Below are 27,291 nucleotides of genomic sequence, written 5' to 3'. Positions count from 1 at the left end.
TAGAAAGGTTTGCCATTTCCTTCAGGATTAAGGTAGAGGTTGTAACTTGCCTGGAGTCACACACTAGTAAGTGGCTGAAGCCTCATTTGAACTCGGGTCTTCCCGGCTGTGGGTCCTGGGCCACCGAGCTGCCTCCTATGAAAACTGTGAGTTTGTTGATATCAGTTTAAATCTTTTAGCAAATTCTTATAAAAGTGTTTTATTGCTGAGTTTTCTTTTTATATTATCTTCATTTCCTATTGTACATCTCTTTTCTCCTTCACCCTGAGCATCATACCTTTTAACAAAGAGAAAAAAATGAAAACAACAAAAACCCCAAACCCAACCATTTAGTAGAGGTAGCCACTACCCAATTAAACCTAAAGGGGTGCACTGAACCCCACACACAGGCTTCAGACCAAGCCATGAGAACTAAGTTGTCTTCAGGTTGAATAGCTCTGGTTCTTTCCATTTTGATTGCTGTGGCATCGTGTAGTGCTCTCTGCTCACCTCACTTGGCAATGGTTCAGATGTCCTCACCAGCTTCTTTTCTTCTTTATAGCCATTCCATTCATTGATCTTTGTACCACAAGGGCATTTTATTGGTTTGCTTTTCTTTCTCTCTCCCCCCCCCACACCTTTCATGTGAAGGAATTTTCTAGCATTTTGATACTTGTTTCTCCTGCAGTTAATGCCATTAAAAATACACTTATATAATAAGATTTCATTGCAGAACCATTGCAGCCTTGAAATGGAGCTCATTAATTGCTGCTAGGTACTTAGTTGATGCACTGTATTCCTTACTTTCTACTTTATTTTTAAAAATAGCTTCACAAAGGGGCAGCTAGGTGGCACAGTGGATAAAGCACCAACCCTGGGTTCAAGAGGACCTGAGTTCAAATCTAGCCTCAGACACTTGACACTTAACTAGCTGTGTGATGCTGGGCAAGTCACTTAACCCTCATTACCCCACAAAAAAAATAGCTTCACAACTTCACTGGTTCTTGGTATACTTTGTATCTACCCATATTGGTAAAGCTCTGTGAAACCCTAGTTAACAATTTTCTGTGCTGGTGAAAGTTGGAGGAGAGAACCAGAAGGGTAAGGTTGGCATGGCATCCAGTTTTGGTTAGTTTGAAGTTTTGAATTCACCTTTGGACAGATATTTCTTGACATAAATTAGACTAAAAGAAAAGCTTGAATAACTAATGGAAACCAAATGTGATGACTGAGTTATTAATAAGTACCTTCTTAGTCTCATCTTCATATTATGCATTTCCCTTCTTTCTTCAGTTTCTTTGTTTTCCCCAAGTGAATTCCAAATATAAAAGATTTGGGGTAGTCAGTGGTTGACTCTTCCACTATTTGAAGCATTTGATGTTTGATACCATTTCTAAGTGTCTAAGCTTGTGGGGTGACTTGGATGGGCCCCTTTGGGGTGATCTGGTGAAACCAGCCTTTGGACCCTTTCAGAATAATGGCTCCATTTCAGTTAGAGGTTAGTAAAGGTAAAGATAGATTCTTCCCCCCACCCCCATTTAAGTCCCCAAACCTCTTGTAATTTGTCTGTTGTCTGTGGACCACAAGCCAAGAACTCCTGCTTTCATATAAAGTCTTCATGACCAAAAGGTACCTTATTCATAAAACTGAGAAGATTGGACTTGCTGGTCTGAGATCTCTCTCTTCCGGCTCTGGCTCTGGCTCTGGCTCTGATCTAAAGGTGACTGGAAAAGAGGAAAGCCAGAAAGGGCAGGCCTTGGGTCAAGTTCTGTGACACCTCTGAGCTGTATGACCATGGGCAAGTTGTTGGCTGATCTTTGTTGGTGGAGGAAGGTTCCACCATGGGAGTTTGCCACACTGTTAACTAGCAAATCTGGACATGCCCCTCCCCCAGTAAAAAACCAAAAGTGCCTGGGGCACCTAGGTGGCAAAGTGGATAAAGCACCAGCCCTGGATTCAGGAGGACCTGAGTTCAAATGCAACCTCAGACACTTGACACTTATTAGCTGTGTGACTCTAGGCAAGTCACTTAACCCTCATTGCCCCACCAAAAACAAAAGTGCCCAAGTCTTTTAGTTGATTGTAACTTTTATAAGGGTGCTTTAAACCAGGGGAATGCCAAGAGTTTTACATCATTTGTGATGGGTCCATCAAATTTAAAAGAGATATTTTCTGAAATGGTGACACTTGAAAGGGAATTAGTCCATCATGTTAAAAAGAAGGTTTAGTTTTTAGAAAAGGAAATTTTAATATCATTGGTTTGATATGTTTAGATTTCAGTTGGGACTTAACTAAACAAGTTTCAGCATTTTGATCTGTTTGGGACTGTAAGATTTTGATGGGAGAAACAGGTGCTTTACTGCTTCCTCTTATCTGCATGAGAAAAAAATTTGTTTTGCTTTAATGAAGTTGGACCTCATTTAAACTAACCCTATCTAGTTGAATCCTTTTATGTATCATTTCCATTCACACCATATGTCTCCTTGTCATTCATTGTCACAATGTGTGGACTTAGAAATTGTTTTGACTGTTTCTGTGGATGAATTTGGCTGAATGTACTTGTTCCATTAATCTTAACTCAATGGACTGACATCATTCATGCATCCATTTTTCTTTTGTTTTGCCTTTTATCTTCATGAAAAGGCTGTTATTTCATGCAAAAAAAATTGAATTTGTTGCCTGAAATGACGCAAAAGAGACTTTTTTGGGATTACAGTTTAAGTTATTATCTTTGTATTCCAAAGCAGGCCCTTCTGAAACTGGTGGTGTTGATGAAAAACTCCCCCTTTCGAAGTCTTTTCAAGGTATATGTTTTTTCTCTTCTGTTTCTCAGAGAGAGCAGTGTTCATATTTTAATGTTCAATTTCTACAATGCATATACTGTGCTGTAATACTACCATTTGGATTTTCACAATTTCTTAAATTGAAAGGGAAAACTTGAACTATGTTGATCTCTCTTGCTCTGTTGATAGAGCTTGTAGATATTACAGAACCATCTTAGAACCCTTTTTAGTTATATAAAAGTAAACTTGAATGGGACCAGTACATTTTCAAAGTATTATCCCAATTTTTCATAGGATGAAACCATGTGATTAGTCTTTGTAGGTAAAGGGCCACACTTTATTTTATTTGAGTATAAATTTTGGCATCTTATATTCTACATTGGTGTGGATGGAACTCTGGTACTTAACAGCGAAGAGTCTGAATATTGGTATTATAATGTTGTAGACCTTTCAAAGAGTTTGAAAATAAAGTTTTCATATAATCAGACCTTCTGTCATTTTTCAAGTGTTTGGTTTTGACTTATAGGCGAGCCGTGTGTCACAGTGGCCAAGAGTGGGCCTTTGTTTCCTCATTTTTTTTCCTCACAATAATTCTTTGAGGGTAAGCAAGGCAAGAGTTGATATACTTGTAAATAGTTTTTCTTTTTTCCCTTTCTATAATCCGTTCTTTGTTCTTAACCTCATCATTAGTTACCACTACCACCCCTCAAAACCAAGTATTTCACAAGCTAACATGTCTGATTACAAACAGATTTAAGTCTAGTGTGCACCTAGATGTTAACTTTCCCCAGTACCTTTCATAGTTGAAAAAAGCCAATGACATATTTGGCTCATGATGTCAACTGTAGCATTGGAATCACTTGGGGACATTTATGAGATATTAAGAGAGGGGATGGCAAGTGCTGTAAAACACCAGAGGAAGCAGATTGGGAGGCCTGGAGAAACTTGATTGGCTTTGAACAGTCAGGGATTGGATAGAGATCCAAGATGGTGGCTCAAGGGGTTTTCTCTTATATTTCTTCACTCCTTCTTTGATTTACCCTGTTGGATCAGTGAGATCATTTGTTCCTGATGGACATTTCTTTCATGTCTGTAATTTACGTGTAAGGTCCATGAGGGTTCTGTGTCTGTGTTCAGACTGTGTCACTCTGGTGAAAGTCTTTAATGGGGGGCAACGTTCTTTATGAACTTGAGAGTAAGAATGTACCAGGCTAGGTTTATACCTCAAAAGGAAAACATGGTGACCCTAACTTTACTATCTAAGTTTCACCCTCAGCAAAATAAGATAATTTGTCTTCTTTTTTGACAGATGGTGGATATTTGTTTCTTAGGAATATAAATGTGATAGTTTTAAAATGTAGCATTGATTAGCAATTAATTGGGCATAGTTTTTATTATCATTAAAAAGTAATATAATTTGCATTCAGTCTTTATTCTCACAAAGCACAAGCTGACCATTTTCTCCCGGGTTGGGGGTGACGAATGACCAAAAAAAAAACTTAATAAAATGCTTTCACAAAACAATGAAAGGGGGAAAGTTTAATTTTGAAATACAAATCACATGATCCTTGTTTTACATACAAGTTGCATGCAGGTTCTGAGTTATTTGCATTGCAATTGTACGTATGAAGTTTTTTTTTTTTAAATCACTTTATTATAGAGTGTTTACTTTCATTTTAGGAAGCCATCACTCTTCGGAGGGCAATGAAGGAACAGAGATGGAATTACCAGTGGAAGGTTAGAAAAATGAGAAGCTTTTTTTTTTTAATTGTATTTGCCTGATTATTTGTCTGAGACTACTTGCCTTCGAGTATCAGATTTTTGGTTCTAAAGGCAGCTTTCCAGCCCAACTCCTCAGGAGCGGGCCGGGCTCTAGCTATAGCATCTTTGGTGACTATGGTACAGGTCACATGACTAATTTGTCAATATTCTGATCTTAAATGGGAACAGAATATAGGAGCACTTAAGCAAGTTGGGGATGAAAAGCTTAATGGTAAGTAGAAATTTGTTGATGATTCTAATGTTTCTGTTGTTGTCCCTACCCACCTACCTCATCTTCACTTATAATGGGACTTAGCAAAACCAGAACTATTTATCTTATGGGCTTGAATTGAAAAATTCTTGGGGAGAAAGGGCCATTTAAATTAAAGAACCCTTTCCCCCCATGTTTCAGCCTGGTGCATCATGTTTAGATCTTCTGTCATCTTAGAGTGATTGATGAGTGTAAATGACAAAATGAATAAAGGAGATTTTTCCAACCTTGAAGGAAATACCATAGAGACAAAAGTTTTCTGTCAGAGAAACAATTTAGAAGTCTACCACCTGCTTTGAGGACAGACAAATGACTCCCGTTTTTCTCTTGGCCCTCCAATTGGTTTGATTTCTTGAGCTCACAACCTAGTGAGAGCCTTTTGGCTCTCGCATGTTTTATTCATTTTTTGGTCAAGAGAGAGTTTCTTAGAAATCTGTAGGTCCCCCTAAACCACCCTCCCCGGCAGCGTCCAGTCAGGTTCTCAGTTGCTTGCAGAGATCTCTGACCTGTAGTCGTTTTTACTTACCTCAGCAGAAAACGGGGGCCTGTGGGGTATCTCTTTTTGGACAAAGAGGCCCATTTTGCTCTCATGTTCTCACCTTTTTGCTTCCTTGTTTTTTTCTTTTCTCTTTCTTCCAACATTCTCCTGAACCCTCTGGGGGAAACTGCCCAACTCCCTGGCAGGAGATGCTTTCTTCAGGTGGTAGTTGGAGTCTCTTCCTGTTGACATGCTATGGTGTTAACAAGAAGGGTGGGCCCAGTGAGGCCACGTGGTGGACATTAATTTCTTAAATGTGTGAAAGTATCTAGACCTTGACCCTGAGGAAAAGTGCGCCAGTGTAGACACGGAGGGGGGAGACATACAGGTCAGATACCATTATAATCACCTTAAAGGGGGGGACCGAAGTTATTTCATTGCGTTGGAATGTTGTCATTCACTGCCATTTTGGGGCTCTCTGGAAAGGTTCTCTCTCATAATATATAGACAGGATTTCATTATAATGGAATTTGACTTGTATTTAGTTCTCTTTGTAATACTGCAATTGTGTACATCTGAATTAAACTAGTCACACTGTGGAGTCTCCACAGGGTCTTTAAGCATTTTGTTTGATGCTGTTTATTTTACTGTCATTTATTTAAGCCTTTTTTCCCTAGAGGCACTACATATATTTGTCATAATTCTTCTTTCTTGACATTATAATATATTGTCACAAATTGTTGAATAACAATAAAAATCACTCCTATCTTATGAAAGAAAGACAAGAGGGAAAATATCAATCACAAGGTAGAAAGCTTTGTTTTTATAGCTCTAGTAATCCATGTGGTAACAATGGGAAAAAACTATGATTATGTTAATCCTATTAAACCAATGATAAAAAAATTTTCTGACTACAATAATGAAAGCATCTCTGCACTTATTAAAATCTGAAAATCTCTGCTTCCCGTCTCCCCCCCGTTATGCCTCTAAAAAGGCTTATGAACAAATATTTTTGTTTAGTTTTATGACTAGTATGCACATAATGCATTAAAATGTCAGTGGGCTTTCAGGAAAGACTGCTGTTTGAATATCAAATCTGAAAAATGTTGGGAAATGTGGAGAATGCTTAATAATGAATGTCATTTTAGAATTTTATTTTTTTCAAGATTCTACCCAGCATGCCCCTTCAGAAACAAGTGAGGACCCTGAAGTTGAGGTGACTATTGAAGGTTAGTTGTCTAAAAGCCTTAATTCAACAATTTGACTCTAGCCATAGAAGACCTGTCACGTTCACATTGCGAAATATGCATCTCATTATTTTCAGAGGATGTTTGGAAAAAAATTGACTTTGTTAAGTGTGTATGTGTGATGAAACACAGGCTGCCTTAAGCACACCCAATACTGTGGGATTTTCCTAGCTACGCCATGCAAACTGGCATTGGCCCACAGGTTGGACCTAAAAGAAACCATCCTTTTACCAATCCAAAAACCTAACCGCAACCAAAAACATGCCTAGATTGTACGTCACTGAGTCATTCCATCTCTTACTGTAGATAAAATGGGGAGATCAGAAGTCTTTTTCTAAGAAGAATTTCTGGTTGTTCATTAAGTCATTGCATGCAACCTTTAAGATACTGCAGCAGACTCATATGATCTCTTAGGATTTCCTCTTTTCTTCCCCCCAAAGAATTTTTAACTAAGTGAAGAGATGTGTGTATGTGTATGTATATCTCTTTAGAGCTCCCTTTCATAACATTTTCCTTAGTCTCCTTCATAAGATGAACCCCAGGTTCTTTTAAAGCAGTACTGCTTATAGCCGTAGCTCAGAGTAGATTTCAAAAGCATCATTGCACCTTTAAAAGGGTGCATCATTTCCTGGCACAGATGACAGTCTTTGTAATTTAGGAAATGGTCTCTAAGGGTTCCTGGAGCCAAATTGAGGCTGTGACAACAGTGGTGCTGTCCCCGTGGCTGGGCTTGTGCATGCATGTGCGCTTCTGTGACTTAGCAGAGAGGAGCCCCTCTGAGGCCTCCTGCTTGCCTCACGTGGCCTTCATGGACCTGGGCTCATCTCTGGGTAATCAGGTGAGGAGGCCCTGGCATTCGAGAAGGACAGACCTGGATTGGCAGGTGATGGACACGAAATGGGTTGCTGCTGAAGCTGGATACAGTCTGTGCTTGCCCTAGACCAGATTAAAGTGCATGGATTTGGAATGATCGATCAGTGAAACGATCAGCTTTATGTCTCCAAATGACATCGTCTCCCTCGGTGTCTCCCTTTCCCCCTAACACCCACCGTTCCTGATCTCTGAGTTCCCCATTCAGCTTGGCGTTTTGCATGCTTCTAACATTCAGTCAAAGTACACTTAATTGAGACAGATTAGAGGAGACCATTCTGAATGAAAAGTTTTACCCAGGCATCATTCAAAACAGTCTTATTGCTTTGGAACTTATGCAGGTGGGGGGTCTCCTTGCTTTAACAAGTAGTTGAGAAAAATTCATAATTAATAGAATATGTCCAAGAGTGCCCTCAGAGGAGCTCATATTCTTGTTCTTTATGGGACTGATTGTCAGGCTTCCCCCACCCCGTCCTCCCCAAATTGGAATTAGTGAGGTTAGCGAGGAAGGGTTGCACCCCTCCCCATCAGACCTGAGCCACCTCTTGTCACACCTAGGACTGCTGAAGACATTTCCTCACTGGGAGGTCAGTCCACCAATAGAATCACAGATCTACTCTTCGCGCCCCCCCCCCCCCCAAAAAAAAAAAAGATTCTTTTAATCATTGTCTTTTTGGTTCACAATTAAAAAGAAAGGGTAAAAACATTAAGGTCACACGGCCCTGGAGTCAGGAGGACTTGAGTTCAAACACTTAATATCTGTAGGACTCTGGACAAGTCACTTAAACCTGATTGCCTCCCCCCTCTCCCAGTTTGTCATTCCTTTTTAAAATCTGTTTGATGTGTCACCGTGTCCAAGATACTTGTCACCTAGTGAGCAGTCAACTGTAGATGGGCCTCCTAACTCATGTTTGGCTTGGTCATTGACAACAAGTGTTCTGTTTGCTGGGATCCTAGCCAGCCTCCAGAACCCCGAGAGCAGGCAGGAACAAGGAGAATGTTGCCGATCCAATGGGCAAATGGCTCCTTATGTCTCCTGGGCTGTAGAAAGGCTGCTGTTGCATCACTGAGGGTGGGGCAGAGTGGAAGAGAGACCCGCAGGGGGAACCAGGAGTGCACGGAGATGGGCACGCGGAGGCCTGGCGTGTGTCCCAGGCTGGACCTCTTTTTACTATTGCATCAGTGGCGAAAATTTCAAATGAGGACCAAGTGAATCTCTTGCTAGTTGTGAAAGAAGATAAAGGGCATGTTCCAGATTGCTGCAGTATTCCTAGAAATGGCAGATATTTGGACTTGATAGCTTAAACTCCACAAGCAAATCGACTTGGTATTTCTTTTTTAAAAAATAGAGAAGACTTGAAATGCATCTGAATTACATTCTTTTCATTTCTGACTGATCTTTTGGAAAAGGGGGTGAATAATGATGTACATTTGTTTTAATATCCAAGGCATCACTAAGCCTTTTGGGCTTAATGGAGATGAAGGCACCACTTCTTTGGCCTGGTCCTTTCATTGTGTGGACTGAGCTGAGAGAAGGCAGAGACAGGTCAGGGAGGTCACTATGAGGGGTAGAGCCATGACCTCAGCCTCTTGGAGTAAGAGGATGGTATACCAGGTGGCTTTTGGGGATGTCTTCCAAGCCACAGGAGAACTGTGAACTCTTATTTGGGGGAAGAATGAGGTCTTCCAGAAAGGACTGTGTTCCTTAAGAAGTTAACTTAATCTTTTCCACGCTTTTAGAACTTGTTAAAACGTTACCATTACTTGTACATACATGTGTGTGCGTGTGCTCAGAACTAAGATTCATCACGCACTTATTAGCAAGTGGCAGTGTTATCATTTCTGTTCTTATTACCTTAAGTAGTATTTGGTTGTTTTTTGTTTTAACTGATGGCTGCCATTTTCCTGGGCTGTCAAATTGTTATCCTGATATTATGTAACCTGCCTAAGGAACAAAATGTGTTTGAAAGTCTGTGTGTTGTACTTCAAAAGACAAAAGCAAAAACTTTTCTGAGTCCCATATGTAAAGCTGTAAACTTAGATTCAATCTGGGTGGATGCAGGTGTACATATAGGTAGATGTGTATTGTCTGTGTGACTGATGTCATGAGTTTAGTTTTCTGTTGTCTCATGAAATTAGCTCCATTTATGACCACCCATTAGCTGGCTGTCTCTACCTGTGTGTGTGTGTGTGTTTTCATGCCTGAGATTGCTACATGACTGACCCTCTGATGTAATTTTCTGCATCCATAGTTGTTATTGTTGGACCTTTCGCTACAAGCCCTGATAGTTCTTCAGTAGTTAAGAAGAGCTTGGGGGCAGCTAGGTGGCGCAGTGGATAGAGCACAGGCCCTGGGTTCAGGAGGACCTGAGTTTAAATCTGACCTCAGACACTTGACACTTACTAGCTGTGTGACCCTGGGCAAGTCACTTAACCCCAATTGCCTCAACAATAACCAAAAAAAAGAGCTTGGATTTCATCCATGGAAGTACAACTGCACAGATGTTGATCACTAGCATGGTTTTGCTTTGGCCAAAATGCAGCTTCGGTCCCGTGGCTGACCTTATGAATGGGGGCTCCTCTGAACATGTCCTTGGAAGACAGGCTGCGAGCCACCATAGGGTTCTCTGAACCTTCCTCAGACTGAGCTGTTGGAGCTTGCTGTCTCCTGGATCAGCTAGTTTAAGTCTGTGAGAACACGTGTGTTGTTTATTAGGCCTAATGTCCCAAGAGCACCAGTTTTACCAAACTGACAGGTCAGACTGTAGCTGATCTTTGAAAATGACCTGTTCTGAAGGTCGGCCAAGTGCCAGCCTTGCTGGCATCGGCTGGCCAAACCAAATTGCTGACTTAACCAAAATGGTTCTGGGACAATTGCCAGCTAACGCAACAGATGTCAACATGAGATAGGGTTCAGACAGTGGCTATTCTAGCTCCATGCATAGAATATTTGATTGTTTAAAATTTTAAAATATTCTAAGGCCTGTTATGTTTTAGAAACAAATCCTAGTCTAGAAGCTTATTAATTACCTATAAGAACTTTTTAAAAAATATCATTTTTAAAAACAGTTGAGGGGGCAGCTAGGTGGCGCAGTGGATAGAGCACCGGCCCTGGAGTCAGGAGGACCTGAGTTCAAATCCAGCCTCAGACACTTAACACTAGCTGTGTGACCCTGGGCAAGTCACTTAACCCCAATTGCCTCACTTAAAAAAAAAACAACACTTGAGAGACTTCATTGATTTATGTTTGGAGACTTTATCAGGTACATTTAACATTAATAACAATGATATACTGTCCTTCTTAAACAAACCCACTGTCAGTAAAGTGTGTCCTTTGGTTTATTTTTCCATTCGTGGAAACTAGTATGTGCTGATGTCTTGACTTGTCTCCCTGGTGTCCTTTGATACCTTTTGTGTCCTCTCCGTTTCAGAGACACCTTGTGATGGCATCTCAGCATTGAGTCTTGCAGTCCTTCATGGACATAGAGATGTCATGTTGCACTCATTGTAGCTTGTAACCATTGGAGACTCATTAGTTCTATTCTGAAAGGTGGTCGTGTGTAAAACTGATGGTGTGTGGGGGTTGTGTCCATCAATATTCCTTCAGCTGGGTAAGGTGGGGTAAGCCTGCGGGACGCATGTGACAGGCATCCCCATGTTTATGATACAGCCCACTCACCCTGGAGGGCTTTTGTGGTGGCTCAGTTAGGGTGGATGTAATTTTGTTGTTAGTGTTTGTCGTTTCTACAGCTGCTGAGCGATCAAGGAAAGACGCAGCCAATTGGTTTTTTAAAATGGGAATTTCAGAGAGCAATTACAGTGGAAAAAATCTTCCATTTGTTTGACAGATGCAAGAAAAGTATGACTGAACAAGCTAATATTGATTGATTTTTTTTTTTTTGGTAATGATTACAATGTCAAGTATTTTACTACTATATATTACATTTTGCATTTCATTTTAATTATAACTTGATGTTTCTTTGCCATACCTAGTATTGGGATCTTGAAGAACTTGATTATGTTAAATATGAATAGCATGGTGGGAAGGAGAAAACTTCTCTTTGTTTTACCAATTTGGAGTATACCATGACCAGAAGGTTCAGTTATGGAGAGAAATCATTTTTTAAGGCAGAATAGATTTCTCTCTCTCTCTCTCTCTTTTTCTCTCTCAGTCTCCTGGGCAATGAGGGTTAAGTGACTTGCCCAGGGTCACACAGCTAGTACATGTCACGTGTCTGAGGCCAGATTTGAACTCAGGTCCTCCTGAATCCAGGGCTGGTACTTTATCCATTGTGCCATCTAGCTGCCCCCGGCAGAATAGATTTGTTAGTTTGGATCACACTCTAGGTTCTTTCCTGGCTGTGATCCAGTGGCAGATTTATTTGAATAATCTTGAAATTAGGTAAGTTGGTTTTCCTCCATCCCCTCCTTTTTTCTACCATTTTCTTCAGGAATGTAAGTGGAACTAGGGCTGTTCAGTTAGTGTCTGGTAGCTTTGTACTCCTGTCTTAAAATATGAAAATTGCTCAGTAATGACACTTGGAATCTGCAGTTACTCATCACAAAATTGTTTGTTTGTTTTTCACATTTGGTGAAATAGAATTGGATTAAAAGCCTGAATATTCAGGTTAATGCCCAGGACTCTCATTAATTTAGCCATGTGACTACAATCACAGTCCTTTGGGGCAGCCTCAGTTTGATTTTCTCTATATGTAATAAGTGACTTAGATTTAGGAGAGGTTTCATTGGTCACTTCCATCTCCATATTTCTGTGACATGAAGAGCTTTCTAGGAAGCTCTGATCAGAGAGAGGGGGGGGGGGGATAAGATTGCAGAAACATTTCACCTCAAGATGATAGTTATCTGCTTTGGGGAAGCTGAGAAGATAGAGATTTTATTTGCTGATTACGAAAAAATCAGTAGAGAATTCAATCAAGTGTACTAAAATCTGTTTAGAAATACCAGCAGGGTCTGTTCTCATCTGTCAGGTCTTTGAGCCATGAATATGAATAAATACAATGAAATACATGGCTGGAAAATTGGAGTTTGGGCAGACTGAACCAAATTTTCATTTCCCTTTGTGCCTCCTCTTTTTGAGAGTCACACAATCGTGCTGAGGAGTGCTTTGAAGCAGCTGAATTCTCGGTTTTTGTTACTCAAGAGTTGGTGATAGTTGATTTTTTTACTTTGAAGAATTTGTGGCCCTCTGCAGTGGTTTTTCTCATTTCCAGATAGGCTGCTCCCCACACTGAGATGGCACGGACATCATCAGAAACCTGTGTTTGACTATTTCAGGGGTCAGCCTTGGGCACACTATTAGGAAAGAAAGAAAGCCTTTTCTGGAAGGGCTGTGAGATTGTCCAGTTCCTGCTTTGAAATGTGATAGACATTGAGGGGAAGCTTGGGTTTGGGAGCTGTGGCCTTTTACATTTTAATGTGGACAGCTCACCTTAGACTAAGACAGACCAGTTGATGAGCCAGACAACTAATACATCGATGTATAATTTGAGCAGCAATATTCAGTGATGCTCAGCAGAGTGGTTCTAAGAGCAAGGAATGCCAGCTCTTGGACTGAGGGGCCAGTCATTTCACCTCTCATTGCCCCAGCTACCTCTCCAAGATGATAATTACAGAGGAGCTGCCTGTCCACATATATAGGAGTTGTATAATCAACACTCAGGGATTTGTTAAGCAACTGTTATGTGCCTGGCCTTGTGCTAAGCACTTGGAGATACAAAGAAAGGTAAAAATCAGTTCCTTCTCTCCAGGAGTTCCCAGTCCCAGGGAGAGAGGCCATGCCAACTACTGTGTATGCAAAGAAGATACAAACCAAGAAACTGGAGATAATAACCCAGGAAAGGAACTAGCATTAAAGGAGATTGGGAAGGCCTTTGATTTTTATTGGATCTTAAAGAAAGCTGGGACAAGGAAAGGAGGAGGCAAAGAATTCCAAGTACAGAAGAAAATGCCAAAGATTTTTATATTTGGTCTTAGAAGTAAATAGCAGCGACCTATAGAGCTTATTGAGGCGCGGGGGGTGGGGGGGGTGGGGGGGGTGGAGCATGATCAGAACTGCTTTAGAAGATCAGTTTACCAGAAGGATGGAGGTTGGATTAGAGGCAAGGATTCCCATCCATGCTAGTTCAGCAGTCCAGGTGTGAGGCAATGGAGGTCTATGCCAGGCTGGTAGCAAGGGTCAAAAGATGAGAAGATGTATGGGAGAGATGTTTTGAAGGTAGGATCGTCAGGCCTTGGCAACAGATTGGGTTCAGGGGAGGTGATGAGAGAGAGAGACATCTAGGCTGTGAGCTTGGGTAACTGGGAGGATGACAGGGCTCTTGACAGTAATAGGGGAGAAAGATGATGTTCAGTTTTGGACTTGAATTAAAGATGTCTCTGGGACTTGTAGTTCCAATAGTCATTTGGAGATGTGAGCCTGGAGGTTAGAAAAGAGGGTAGGGCTGGATAAGTAAACTGAGAATCATCAGCGTAAAAATGATCATTGAATCCCTGAGAGCTGATGAGATCGATCACTCAGAGAAATAGTATAGAAGGAGAAGAGAGACTGGGACAGAGCCCTTGGGGACTCCAAGGAGTAGTGGATGGAAGATGTTTCCCAGCCCCTAAACATCATTTGCATCATCACATTCCTTTAGACTTTCCATTGTAGCATCTGTGGACTTTGGCTCTCTTGTCTTTTTCCAAGAATCTGTGATGCCACCAACCATGTCTGATGTTATTATTACACAATCTTGTCATAGGCCGTCCTCGAATCTTTGTTTTAGATCAGTAAATTGGGGGTGTCTGTATTAGCTTGTATTCCTCTTGAGGTTATTTTAAATGAGAAAGTATGTCACTGTGCTGTAAACGGCTCTCACTGGAAAGTCGGCTTGTTCTTTTCTGCCTTTCCAGGAGAGTTGAAGGAAGCCCTCTTAAAGTGCTTCCTCGTCTCCTTCCCAGCACAGCTATTTCTTGACCTCAAATGGGAGCTAATTTAAACCCGACTGGAGAGTTCTATGCTGATCCCAGCTGTCCTGCAGCTGTCATTTCATCATCCTTCTGTCCTTTGTGTTTCTGGGAGTTCTAAACTTGCTGTAGGCCATTTTGTATCTGTTGGTTCCCTCCAGGCCCCATTCTTACCAAGTTACTTTAAATTTATAAAAATTTAAATTATTAACATTAAATTATAAACATTTAATAGGTTAGAGGTGGGGGTGGGATTTTAAATTAGGTAAAGAGCCTTTGAAATGTTGAGATGAACTTTGATTTTTGAATTTGCTTGATATTTATTTGTAAGAAACATTTGTCCCAAGTGAAGATATTTGTCTAGTTTATGAATAGTGTTAACTTTCCTTTTACCCACCGAACTGGGAATTTACCCCCCAAAATGCTTTTGTTCACTTGAAATTGCTGGGGGCCAAGGAATAGGTGGAATACATGTAAATATAAACTAGAGCAATTGTGATCCTGAAGTGGGGGGAACTCCCTCTTCCCTCTCTGCCTTAGTCGTTGTCTGAGATTTATTGGGGGGAGGCTTAGGGTGCTGAGGGTAGGGAAGCTAAGGGGAACAGAGGAAAAGAGGTGAGGGAGGGGGAAAGTCAGCCCTGCTCCCCTGTGATAGAGGTCACCCACAAAGAAGGTTACCTCCCAGTACTATCAAACTGCAACCATTTCCTTTGGAAAGTTAGCCCTTACAACCTCTTTTAGTGATGTTCAAGGTCATCTTTTATTTCATCTTTTAAGTTGGAAACTTTTTCAGAGAGAAACCTGAAGAAGAAAGATTTGATGGCCTGCCTTGGTATATTTAATGGCTTCTTGTGACCATGAGATTAGGTTCTTTTATTTAGCCCCATGGGGCATGAGTTGGGCATTTGTGGGGCTGTTTTGGCTTAACATAGGTTAAGAGCTGTCCAAAAACTTGAATGACTCCCATTGGAGGCTGCTGCTGCTGCTTGTGGAGGCTATTTTGTCCTGGGATCCTTGGAGCAAGGTTGGGCGCCCCCCCCCCCCCTCCCCATTACCTCTAAGAAGGATGAACATTTGTTCTGGTTAGTCCATATTCATTACTTCCTTTGTGACTTCTAGGGCACTGATTCTTTGTCAGTTCAATACCACTTCTTTTTCATTAACAGATTTGGTTCTATTTGTCTTGAAAAGTTAAATTTGGTTTTGTGGTCATGTTTTATGTATAAGCACATAGAACTACTGTCAGTCACTTGCTGAGTGCTTCAGTCACACCTGGTGGGTGGGTTTTCCTGGGTACTTAGCCCCACCCCCAAAAAGCTTTGGGGCTTTTCTGAGGCAAGGGAACCATAGACCAGACAGACAGTGCAAAGGGATCCCTGAGGCCTGAATGAGGGACTGTGCCAGGGGTTCATCAAGTTGTGAACCCCCCGGATAGAAGGGGAGAAACTGGAGCCATTGGAAGGACAAGGACTTAGCTCCTTACTTAAACAGCAAAGCAAAGGATTGTTGGTGTGGTAGGAAATCATTTGTGGTTTTCAAAGTGAGAAAAGGCGATAGCGAAATAGTACAATAAACACTGACTGATAGATACACAGATAACATTTCCCTCCAGCCGCTGATCAGTTCCCTCCTGCTAAAGTCAGTCTGCTAGGCAAACGTTACCCGATTGGTCATTCTTACACAAGGTTTCTTTTATGGTCTGCCTCTTCAGAAAATTCATCTGTTCAGCAAACAGTGATATCCAATAATAATCACTAATGATGACTAAAAGATACTGACGTCAGCTCTCGTTGCCCGTCCTTGTCATCCCCTATGTCTGTTAGGCTTTTTGGGGCTTGCTGTCCAGAGACTAGATTTGACTGTGTGCGCCCATCACAGTCCCTACTGAGGAAAAATGGAGCGTGTGGGGGCTTGAAAGTTGTGAATGAGGGAAACTAAACCACAATTAAAGTTGCATTTGAAACCCCTGCAGAAGTAGCCTGTTCTCATGCTTAACATTGTGGGCCCCTTTTTGTTATCGTTGGATTTCTCCATTTCTGGACACTTCCAGCAATGACAGCTCCTTTTTCCTTTTAAGATGATGACTATTCGCCACCCAGCAAGAAACCAAAGAACACAGAGCCAGTCAACGAGGCGGCCAATGCTGGAAAAAGAAAAGTGAGGGAATTCAATTTTGGTGAGTTTTACATGGAAATGACGACATGATTTTCCTTTTGATTTCTTGTCCTTTGGGTTGTGGGAAAAAAGTGGATTGGGCCCGTGTAGAATTGTCTGCCCTACACACTGGACAGAACCATCTTTTGGAAGACCAGCTGCAGCACTCCCCCCAGTCATGAGAACACCCCATCTGTTGGAGCACACTTTAGGCTTATGAAAGCCTGGGTTTTTCCTTGGGGGGCTTTTAGAGGCCCCAAAGGGCAATTGCCTCCTACATAGTAAAAATGTGTTTTGAAAATCTAAGGGACAAATGAGTGTTTAAAAAAAGAAGAAATGAAAAAGAAAAAAAGAAATGAGTCTAGACATTCACAAATCTGACCTAGGGAGAGGGAGTGGGCATAAAGGCCAAGGCCCCTCTTGCTCCTGGTCATTGGGGACTGCTGGGGAGGGGCTTGAAGGGGTTGGATCCCTGCAGGGTGAGCTGCTTGAGGAAGGATGGGGGCTTCTGTGTGACCAGTCTTAGACCAGTGACTGAGTCACACTAAGCAGTGCACTCTTGTGTGCCAAGTAGCACTTTTCTCCTTTGCAATGAGACCCCAGCCCTTTCAGTGTGGCCTTGAGCTGTTTTGTTGTGCAAGAATATTTTGGCTTTTTTTTTTTCTTTTGAATGGTAATCTCTGGACTTGGGGCAGCTTGCTTTGTTAAATGTACATACACAACTCAATATCCTTCTTGGCCCTGAATCTGCTCCTCTTAAAATGTATGTTTTATATATAAGTAATCAGAGTTTTTATTATTGGTTCTTTATGATTCTCAATCTTGTCTCCATCACAATTAGTGCCCCAGATTACCTGACTTTGGCTTAAATCTGGTGGTGGAAGGAAAGAAAGGTATATTATGATGCTGCAAAAACATAGCCCTTTTCACACCCGTTGTTTCTCCTGTTTAGCATTGCATGGTGAGGCCCCAGTGATGTCAGAAAATGTCATGATATGCGTCCCTCTGAGTATGTTATAGAACGCTAAATCATCTGGAAATTTCATATTCTAAGTGATGAAAATCTTCCCATTAAAGTTTTAAAAAAAAAACAACCGTTTCTGCATTTTGCCATTTTCTAGATGTCTATAATTTTTACATGCCAAGTGCTTTGCTTCTTGATAAGCGACACTCGTGTTGAAGTGACTGAAGGGAAATCATTTGTGTACTTAGCATAACATGTTTTTGTATTTTTAAAAATGTTTTGGCATTTTCACAAGTTTTAGAAGAATATTTAAAATATTTCATCCCTTATTCTTCTTACTGGAAATTACTGTGTATTAACTAAGTAGGCCACACCATCCTTTTATTTTTAAAGTAGGTTAGCATAGGAAGAAAGACATAGCTTCATAACAAAGAAAACTGAGCTGGGAGTTCTGTCATTGGGGTTTAACCCAAATGGTCACATGAAACTGGGGGCTTTGGGAACTGGAACCTTGCACAAATACTAGAGTCCTTTCTGCATGCATTTTCACCTCCACTGAGGACTTGGGCTGATTTAGCATAGAAAGTAAGAGAACCCATTTGAAAGTATTGCCTGTTAGCCCTTAGTGTTAGGAGGGGTATCATCTGAATCATATTTACCATCACAACAAGCTTGTCCGGGCTCCCTTCCACATCTTAGGGAAGAGATGCACAGGAAGAGTATCTCACTCTGCTAGATTTGTCTCCTGTTGTAATGTCACGTCTCTCCATTTTCAGAGAAATGGAATGCTCGAATTACTGATCTACGAAAACAGGTTGAAGAATTGTTTGAAAGAAAATATGGTACGTGCAAGCCCCACAGACCAATTTTTATACACAAACCACCTGCTGTCACCCCGCCCAACCCCTTTGGCTCTTGCAGGGCTGGGCCTATTCTATTCACCTTGTGCTGGGTCTGGTGGGTGGATCCTGATTACATTTAGGAAGCCAGGTAAACTGGAGTCACTGGCCAGCGCCCCTTCCTGAGCAAATGAGCTGCTTCCTCTGTCGGATAAGAGACTGCTGGTGATGAAGGAAGCTCATTTGAGAGTCTTTTAAGGAAGAAAAGGTGCAAGTACCTTATTTGTTTTATTATGCCAGAAAGCAGCAGTTCCTGCCTTTCCACCTAAGAAATGGCTCAGCTACAGCATAGTATTTGCTGGTTCCCCACTTGAAAGTCTCCACAGCCAATTTTCTGTTTGAGCATTTTCTAGTTGGAGAGATGTTTCTTTTGCATTTGACTGTGGACTATAAATATGGTATATACTATACAATACCATTAGTAGATCAATTTCGGTCAGACAATCTGTTTACTATGTTTGAATAACCAGGTATGTATATGTCCTTTAAAAGGAATACCAGTGGGGCAGCTAGGTGTCTCAGTGGCTAGAGCACCGGCCCTGGAGTCAGGAGGACCTGAGCTCAAGTCTGGCCTCAGACACTTGACACTTAGTAGCTGTGTGACCCTGGGCAAGTCACTTAACCCTCATTGGCGCGCCCCCCCCCCCCCAATTTCTATCACGTTTATGGAAAATAGAGTTATCCCTTCCACATTGCCGGGGTAGGGGTACAGCACGTGGTCTGGAAAATCCTCATAAAATGTTTTGGCCTTCTGTTTGTACCAGAAAAGAAGTCTGAATTACTACAGTATTAAAAGATAAAACATGTTGATATATAATAGTATGCGTATTTTTATACATTTCTGAGTTTCTGTGGCTTCTGCAAAACTTGCCCCATTTACATACACTGAAACCACGATGGGGGAAAGTCATGATGTGGAAGAGATAACTGTAGTTTATAATCTAAGTCATGTCCTTATTTTGAGGGCACTGAAAATCAGAGCCCTCGTGACTTAACTTTGGTGGACACTGTGAAGAGCAAAATAAAAGCAATTCATTTACTCATTTTGTGTCGTTTCCCTGTTCAAACCCGAGCTGTGTCAACTCGAGTAAAACTTGTGTTGAACGGAATTACGGCAAAAATGAAAAGCTCTTCTTTGCTTGGGAAAACAGCCCAATTTAAACTGTTTTAAATGCTTTTTTATTAGCAGGTCTGTCCTAGTACCTTCCAAGATTCAGATGGTTTTCTAGAACATCCATATGTTGGAGAAGAGGGATTGTGTAGCATTTTTCTTCAGATATGAAAATGACCAGCAAACGATAATCACTGTTATTCAAAAGCTAAATTGGCAGTTTGAGATGTTATTGGATTCTGTTCTGACATTTTGCACACTGTTAACATCTTAATAAGTAAATGTTACTATTAATATATTTATATTTGAAATAAATGTCTGATAAAACTGCCTGCTCAGTAACAAAGCAGGAGAGTTTGTTGGCACTGTAGAGAATTATGGGGAAATTATGGTGCGATGACAGTCATCCATGGTTGGCCTCTTGGAAGGAGCATAACACGTGCCTGTTGGGAAATAGATTATCTGCAGGGTCTTTTTTGCATAATAAAGATTATTTTTCAATTGCTTATTTCAAGGGAAAACAAATACGGACATTTTCATGAAATCCGAATGTTCAATCTAGGAACTATTTATTTTAATGATTGGTAAACAGATTACCAAGCTACTCTTTCACATTTTCTAATGAAATAGCAACACTTGCCACCAATATTTGTTTCCCAGTTGCTACAGGAGGTTGGCTATTGCCTTTGTCCTACTAAGGAAAAATAAGCTGTTGTAAGTCAACTCTCCTCCAGCATTGGCTTTGTGCAGTGGTGTTTGAAAATACTCACGCTGCTCCACATTCTTTAAAAAGCAAAATGTACCTGGTGCCCAGGTTTCAGCAGAAAACTTTGGCTTTGTTAGTTTTTGCCTAAAAATCACTAAAACTGATTATTTGGCATTAAATAGGCTCGGCCTCTTTATATTGCACAGCAGTGAATGATTGTCGAAAGGCTTATGTGCATGGATACACTTTGACCTGAGTCTCTTTTTCTTTAAAGCTCAAGCTATAAAAGCCAAAGGCCCGGTGGCTATCCCTTACCCCCTCTTCCAGTCGCATGTTGAGGATCTGTATGTGGAAGGGCTGCCTGAAGGGATCCCTTTCCGAAGGCCGTCTACCTATGGGATTCCTCGTCTTGAGAGGATATTGCTTGCAAAGGAAAGGATTCGGTTTGTGATTAAGAAGTAAGAATTATCTGGAAATATATTTCTTCTTAGTATCATTTTCCTGACCTACTGAGAACTTTGAAATGCATGTCTTAAGTTACGGGTAGAATGAGACATTTTTAGATCCTAGTATTTCATTGACATACCTCTTTATGCCTTAAAGAAAACCCTGGCCTTTGAAGTTATTTCTGCTATGATCTGGACATTTGTGAAATGAAGTGATGGATGAGCCTTAATAATTTACCATTTGGATTTATTAGTTTGTTCAGCCATCTTGAGTTAAGTATCTAGTTGGGCCTAAATATTAGGAATCCAGATTGTTTTTTCCACTTCTGTCTGCTTTGATACTAATTGACTTTGTAAATTTGACTTGTTTATTAGTTATTTCTTTTCACCTTTCAGACATGAACTTCTCAATTCAACACGAGAAGACTTACAGCTAGAAAAACCAACTTCAGGAGGTCTGAGTTTAATATTTCTTATGCTAAATCAGTAACTATTTTTAACCCTTTGTTTTCATGTATTAATGAACAGCCAATACTTTGTTTGGTATAGCTATTTGATGTATTTGCATTACCATAAAGTTTCCTGTATTGCATTTCCACCCAAATTTAGATACAGAAATGCCAAGCACTTATTAGTGGGGCCTGGTGACAATGAAACATGGTGCTTCCTGGCAAGGACCCCTCAGTGTGGTTGGCCAGTAGTGCAGTGAAGTGAGCTTGGAGTAGGTAGGCAGTAAACAACCACCTGAAAACAAGAGAAAGAAACTGAGATTGGGTAACATGGAAGAAGGGAATAGGAAGAAAGTGCCGGCACAAGGCTTCCTCTGAGCCTTGAGGAGTCTGGGTATTGCCGTGACCTGGGCTAGAGGTGGTTCCCTGCCGTCCGTGTGTCCTCACCTCCTCACCCCACCAACACTTCTACCTGTCGGAAGCAGCACTAAAGTGGTTTGTCATTTCTCCCGAAGGCGGTAGCCAAGCTGGTTAACTAACGAAATTAACCACTTTAATGTCTAAAACTGAGAAACTGAGTTGGTCTTTGAAAGGGTCCCAATTTGACCCCTTCCTGCTACCTTCCATTTTTGTAATATGGGCAGTGCAGGCTGGTGCCTAGTGATGAGAAGCAGAAGTACACACTGCTCTTCCCGGAGGGTTTGGCCTGCTTGAGTGTATTGAGCATCTGCTTATTCCTTGGAATCCCAGATGACATGAAATTCAGAGTGTTCTGCTGAATACAGCTGACACTTTGGATTCTGGAAGCGGCACGGTAGGGGATAGGCTGCAGGGCACAAGTCAGGAAAGACACCTACCTGCCAAGTTCCCTCAGCTCATCGCTGCCCTCAGTTTCTTCACCTATAAATGGGAAAGTGGGGGTGAATTTCTGATGAGACGGCCCATCCGAAGGGTGTTTTGTCACCTGTGAAGTGCTGTGGACATGTCAGCCACTGTTCATAAGGAAGAGCTGTGCTTTGTTATTTATTACTGTTGTTGGCTTATTAGGAAGGTGAAAATGGACAAAACTGGAAAGGAATCATTTGATTTGAGCAAGCAGGGTGCAGTCATTTGGGAGAGCCCTCTGTTCAACCTAATTCTAATTAATTAACCCTTAGAAGACCTCATTTTCTTCCTGTTTGCTTTAGGAAGACAGTGCATATTAAGGGCATGTGCTTATTGGAGGGGAAACAACACTGTAGTTGTACCTTCTCAGATGTTTACTGGGCCCTGTGTTCTCTGAAGGGACTTTCCAATAACTGGTTCTAGGGTTGTGTTCAGTGATCATTGATGGGTTGGTTTACTTCGGCGAACTTTTCCATGGTTGTTCAGAAGTATCATTTTCTAAAGAATCATTATTCTAAGAGCATCAGATATCTCAGGATAAATTGTGGTGGCCTGAGATAGTTTAAAAATGATGACTCGTATTACAGAGTTTTAGCGATTATTTTTTTTTTAAGCAAACACTTGGATGATTTTTTTTTTGTCTCTGTTACCGTTAACAGTGAAAGAAGAATGGTATGCCAGGATCACCAAGTTAAGAAAGATGGTTGATCAGCTGTTCTGTAAAAAATTTGGTGAGCACATTGTTCATTGGGTCTAGTCTGTGCTATAGGACTTCATGTTCAACATTAAGCATCTCTCAAAACCCTGGTACCCTGGCCCCCACACCCTCTAAAACAAAGAAAAGAAAAAAATCACGAGATAGCACCATTGGATTTCTTTGCCATGGTGTTTTTGAAGGAGCATTAGTAAATACAGTGAACAGCAGGTCATATAATTAGTGCTTGTGAATTTTTTTTAAAAAATGAATATAATGAATGGTCAAATTCAGTTGACAAACTGAGAACGTTTGTGGTATTAAACAGTGGCCTTTCCCATATCTAGTGCTAAGCACCAGGAATATAAGGAAAGACGAGAGGCCCCTAGGTAGAATTTTCTGCTTTTAGTCTTAGTAGGGGTCGAGACAGGACCAAGAGGAGATAATTAAGGGGGGAAGGTTGGGGGTGGCAGCCAAGGCTTCCTGTGTCCCTGGATGGAGGAGTATGGATGGGGGTGGGGGTGGGGTAGTGGGGCTAGAAAGGTGACTGTGAATCGACCAGAATTGAAGCAGTGCAGAGGGAAGGTGACCAATGTCTTTTTTTTTTTCTTTCTTTCTTTCTTTTTTTTTTTTTTTAGTGAGGCAATTGGGGTTAAGTGACTTGCCCAGGGTCACACAGCTAGTAAGTAATAAGTGTCTGAGGCCGGATTTGAACTCAGGTCCTCCTGACTCCAGGGCTGGTGCTCTATCCACTGCGCCACCTAGCTGCCCCAACCAATGTCTTAAAAGAGAGATCCTGGCGAGTTACTCTCCCCCCCCCCCCATCACCCGGAGCAGTAGCGCTACAGCTTCAGCTGTGCATGTTGACTCTAACATTGGCCCATTGGTCATTATGAGAACATTCTGGCTTTGGTTTCTCTGCTTGTTGCTAAAGGGGCTTATGTGGGGGCAGCTGGGTGATGCAGTGGACAAAGCACCAGCCCTGGATTCTCAAATCTGGCCTCAGACACTTGACACTTCATGGCTGTGTGACCCTGGGCAAGTCACTTAACCCTTATTGCCCCACCAAAAAAAACACCCTAAAAATAAAGGGGCTTATGTGAAAGATGCACTCTTGATTTTCTCCATTTGTGCAGCTGAGGCCTTGGGAAGCACCGAAGCCAAGGCTGTGCCTTACCAGAAGTTTGAGGCGCATCCTAATGATCTGTACGTCGAAGGGCTCCCGGAAAACATTCCTTTTAGAAGCCCGTCCTGGTACGGGATCCCAAGGCTTGAGAAAATCATTCAAGTGGGCAACAGAATTAAATTTGTAATCAAAAGGTAAGTCACCGATGGCGCGTGAGAGCAATAAAACGGTTCTCTTTTGTGGGCCTGCTGGTCCCCACTATTTTCTGTCTCCATTGTGACCCGTGAGGTGATGATGTGATGTCGCAGACCTGTGTTGAAGAAGGACGAGGGAAGCTGCTCTCAGATGATAGGCAGAATTGCTGATGGGGGATCGGGGTGGGGGGGTACTGACTGCCGAGGCTAGAGCTGCAAGCAAGTGAGGGGAGGGTGTACAGACGCTCATTTCAGCTTGCCGGAAGGACAGACTTATCACCATTAAAGCTAGCCCAGATCGAAATGAGCTTGTCTCTGCTGGCCCTGCTCCTGCTGCTCCCTGAGGTGGAGGTTTTTCAGGCCGGTGTGTCACAGAGACTGACCTGCTGCCAGGTGCCGGGGAGGGCCCTTCAGCTGGTCGAGTGTCACTGCTTTAATGAGCTCCCAGTGCACTGTGATGATGGTGAAGCCACTTCACCAGAATAATAAAAACCCTTCAGATAATTGTTAGTTCTTAGGAAAGAAATTGTTTTAAAAATGAGAAATATTGGGACAGCTGACACTGGTCACTAGAACACTGGCCCTAGAGTTAGGAGAGACCCGAGTTCAAATTCAGCCTCACACACTTAGGCATTCACCCAAATGTTTGCCTACTTCCCCTCAAAAAAAAGAGAGAGAAATGTTGGAAAGTGATAACTATTTTTAAATCAATTTCTACCACGTCAAGTACCTGGTCTTTTTTTTTTTTTTTTTTTTTAGTGAGGCAGTTGGGGTTAAGTGACTTGCCCAGGGTCACACAGCCACTAAGTGTTAAGCGTCTGAGGCCAGATTTGAACTCAGGTACTCCTGACTCCAGGGCAAGTGCTCTATCCACTGCACCACCTAGCTGCCCTAGTACCTGGTCTTTATCTAGCCCCTGTTAGTTGCTGGGAGCCCTGAGATGCATATTGATCAAGTTGTTGCCCACCAAGTACATTATACTGCTTTGGCATAAATAGCAACAATGAGGTTGGAGGGAACCACTTTAGCTAGGGATGAGGGTGCTCAAAGAAGGCTTCACAGGGCTGAGCATAGAAAGCATATAAATCACTCTGATCTGATGGAAGGAACAGGCCTTTTGACTTCAGGCGACCTGAGTCAGATTCTAGCTAGTCCTGTGCCTGGGTTACCTTAGGCAAGTCACTAATTTAGGGTTAGGGGCTATGTGTACATTTGTCAAATGAGTGGACTGAGCTAGGGAATCTTCACACAACCTTCCAGCTCTGAGTCCCCTGATTCTCCATAGAGATAAATGAGGACTGACCTTAGAGGGCAGTTAGAGTTTTTCTCTGTAATCCTTAGGCTGTTTCCATTGAAGTATGAACTATTGGCTGGAGCGCATCATTCTTTGTTTTCTCTGTTCACCTTCCCTGTCTTGGTTATCAGATTAAAAGGGCAAATTTAACCTCAATTTCAAATGTCTGTTTTATTAGCATTATAATCCCAACTCTTAGTAATTAATATATAGTTGTATTAGGAGGTTTAAGAATGAAGCTGTATTCCTTGAAAATCCATCATTGCTTTTCACAAATAATTTGCTGATGTGCCTAAAATTACAGACCAGAGCTGCTGACTCACAGCACACCGGAAATAACTCAGCCCCGAACCAATACCCCAGGTAAGACTGTTCTCAAGTACTGTAGTATGTACATTGCACGCCTAATTTAATTTAATTTCTCCCACCTTTCAGTTTTGTTTTGAGATCGATTTTCAGATATCTTTGGATCAAAGCATATGATTGAACATTTATTTTAGGCTCAGGAAATAGTTCTCTTCAGACCTTTTGAAACCCGTGTATGGTTGGTTATAAGATAGCAATGAGCAAAAAAACCATTAACTAGATTTTGCTTTGCTTTCCAGTGAAAGAAGATTGGAATGTGCGGATCACTAAGCTACGGAAGCAGGTGGAAGAGATTTTTAATTTGAAATTTGGTACGTTCAGATAATGAAAAAGCAGTTACGAGAGCCCATTCTTAGCCACTATTGAGGGGTCAGAGTTTTACCTTTCTCATTTCTGATCCTGAAAATGGATTCTGCTTGGGTGTCATCCCATCATGCTAGCTGATGCTCCAAATAATAGTTCACAAAGTAAATTTTTGACAGTTTGGATTAAGTACTACTTGGGTTTGCTATATTGTGAGGAGAGGAAGATGAAAGAAATAACAAGTGTTTCAGTCATCTTTGTGGCTAAGAGAAATTTTTTCTGTGTGCAAAAAACTTAGGCAAATGGGCCCATGTCTGTATTATTAAATAGATGTTGGGGAATTTTGGAATGGATCATTTGAAAATACAAGGAAACAGGCAAGAAGTCTGAACTTAAATATTACCTGGCTCAGAAAATAAAGTATTGTTGTCTTTCATCATCTAGCTCAAGCTCTTGGACTTACTGAGGCCGTCAAGGTACCATATCCAGTCTTTGAATCCAACCCTGAGTTCCTCTACGTGGAAGGCTTGCCAGAAGGAATCCCCTTCCGAAGCCCTACCTGGTTTGGGATTCCACGCCTTGAAAGGATTGTCCGTGGAAGTAATAAGATCAAGTTTGTGGTTAAAAAGTAAGTGGCCAAAAAACCGAACCAAACAAAAAGAATGTGGTATATGCCAGCCCACTATGTCTTTAGTCATCTAAGAACAGTTACTGCCTACCCTGCAGTGGGCTGTCCATGCAGCCCAAATTCTGACCCCACTGTTGCTACTGAAGCTCTGGTCTGTCATTCTGGCCTTTTCCATTGCTACTGGCATCCAGCCTTTGTTCAAGCACTGTCTTGTCTCACCCAAGTTACTTAGGGGGGCTGGGCGGTGCAGTGGGTAAAGCACTGGCCCTGGATTCGGGACGACCTGAATTCAAGCCTGGTATCAAACACCTAATACTTACTAGCCCTCATTGCTCCACAAAAAAAGTTACTTAGTCCAAAAAATCGTGGAATTGTTCTGGAATACTCTAGAAGTCCTGAGGGAAAGGCAGGATCAAAATTCAGACTGTTTATTACTACAATTGCTATGATCTTTGTTAGCATTTGGTGGTTTAGTGACCAATCGAATGATTGCCAGTGAGGCCTGTCGGACATCGCTGACACCGAATCTCAGAAATTTAGGGGTAAAAGAAAGCTGTTTACGGGAATTACGGGAAAGTCACAGCCCTTTGCTACGCCTGGCCAGAATAAAGCACATGCTTCTGTAGGCTGTGTGCCAAGGCAGGTCTGAGCAATGGGAACGGGGGCTCCTGAAGCTGACTCTGATAGTGTTTCATGGATCCTGTCACAAATAATAAG

General features: G+C 41.7%; 1 protein-coding gene across 20 annotated transcripts in view; it reads left to right on the top strand.

Annotated features, from left to right (window-relative positions):
• Nucleotides 1-27,291, top strand: part of GTF2I (general transcription factor IIi) — a 96,528-nt gene that overhangs the window by 51,965 nt on the left and 17,272 nt on the right. For 9 of the 20 annotated variants that reach the window (XM_044004371.1, XM_044004378.1, XM_044004376.1 and 6 more), the window contains exons 10-21: nt 2,724-2,783; nt 4,443-4,499; nt 6,439-6,501; nt 16,433-16,531; nt 18,250-18,315; nt 20,464-20,647; nt 21,032-21,090; nt 22,629-22,700; nt 23,800-23,983; nt 25,582-25,640; nt 25,883-25,954; nt 26,391-26,574. In XM_044004371.1, the coding sequence (XP_043860306.1) occupies nt 2,724-2,783; nt 4,443-4,499; nt 6,439-6,501; nt 16,433-16,531; nt 18,250-18,315; nt 20,464-20,647; nt 21,032-21,090; nt 22,629-22,700; nt 23,800-23,983; nt 25,582-25,640; nt 25,883-25,954; nt 26,391-26,574 (1,159 nt within the window). The remainder of the gene's footprint in view (nt 1-2,723; nt 2,784-4,442; nt 4,500-6,438; nt 6,502-16,432; nt 16,532-18,249; nt 18,316-20,463; nt 20,648-21,031; nt 21,091-22,628; nt 22,701-23,799; nt 23,984-25,581; nt 25,641-25,882; nt 25,955-26,390; nt 26,575-27,291) is intronic. The other 11 variants (XM_044004385.1, XM_044004375.1, XM_044004387.1 and 8 more) reach the window with 6 other exon arrangements.

This window comes from Dromiciops gliroides, chromosome 4, assembly GCF_019393635.1.
Source record: "Dromiciops gliroides isolate mDroGli1 chromosome 4, mDroGli1.pri, whole genome shotgun sequence".
NCBI classification, from domain to species: Eukaryota; Metazoa; Chordata; class Mammalia; order Microbiotheria; family Microbiotheriidae; genus Dromiciops; species Dromiciops gliroides.
Note: the sequence above shows the minus strand (reverse complement) of the source record. Positions and strands in the feature narration are given on the sequence as shown.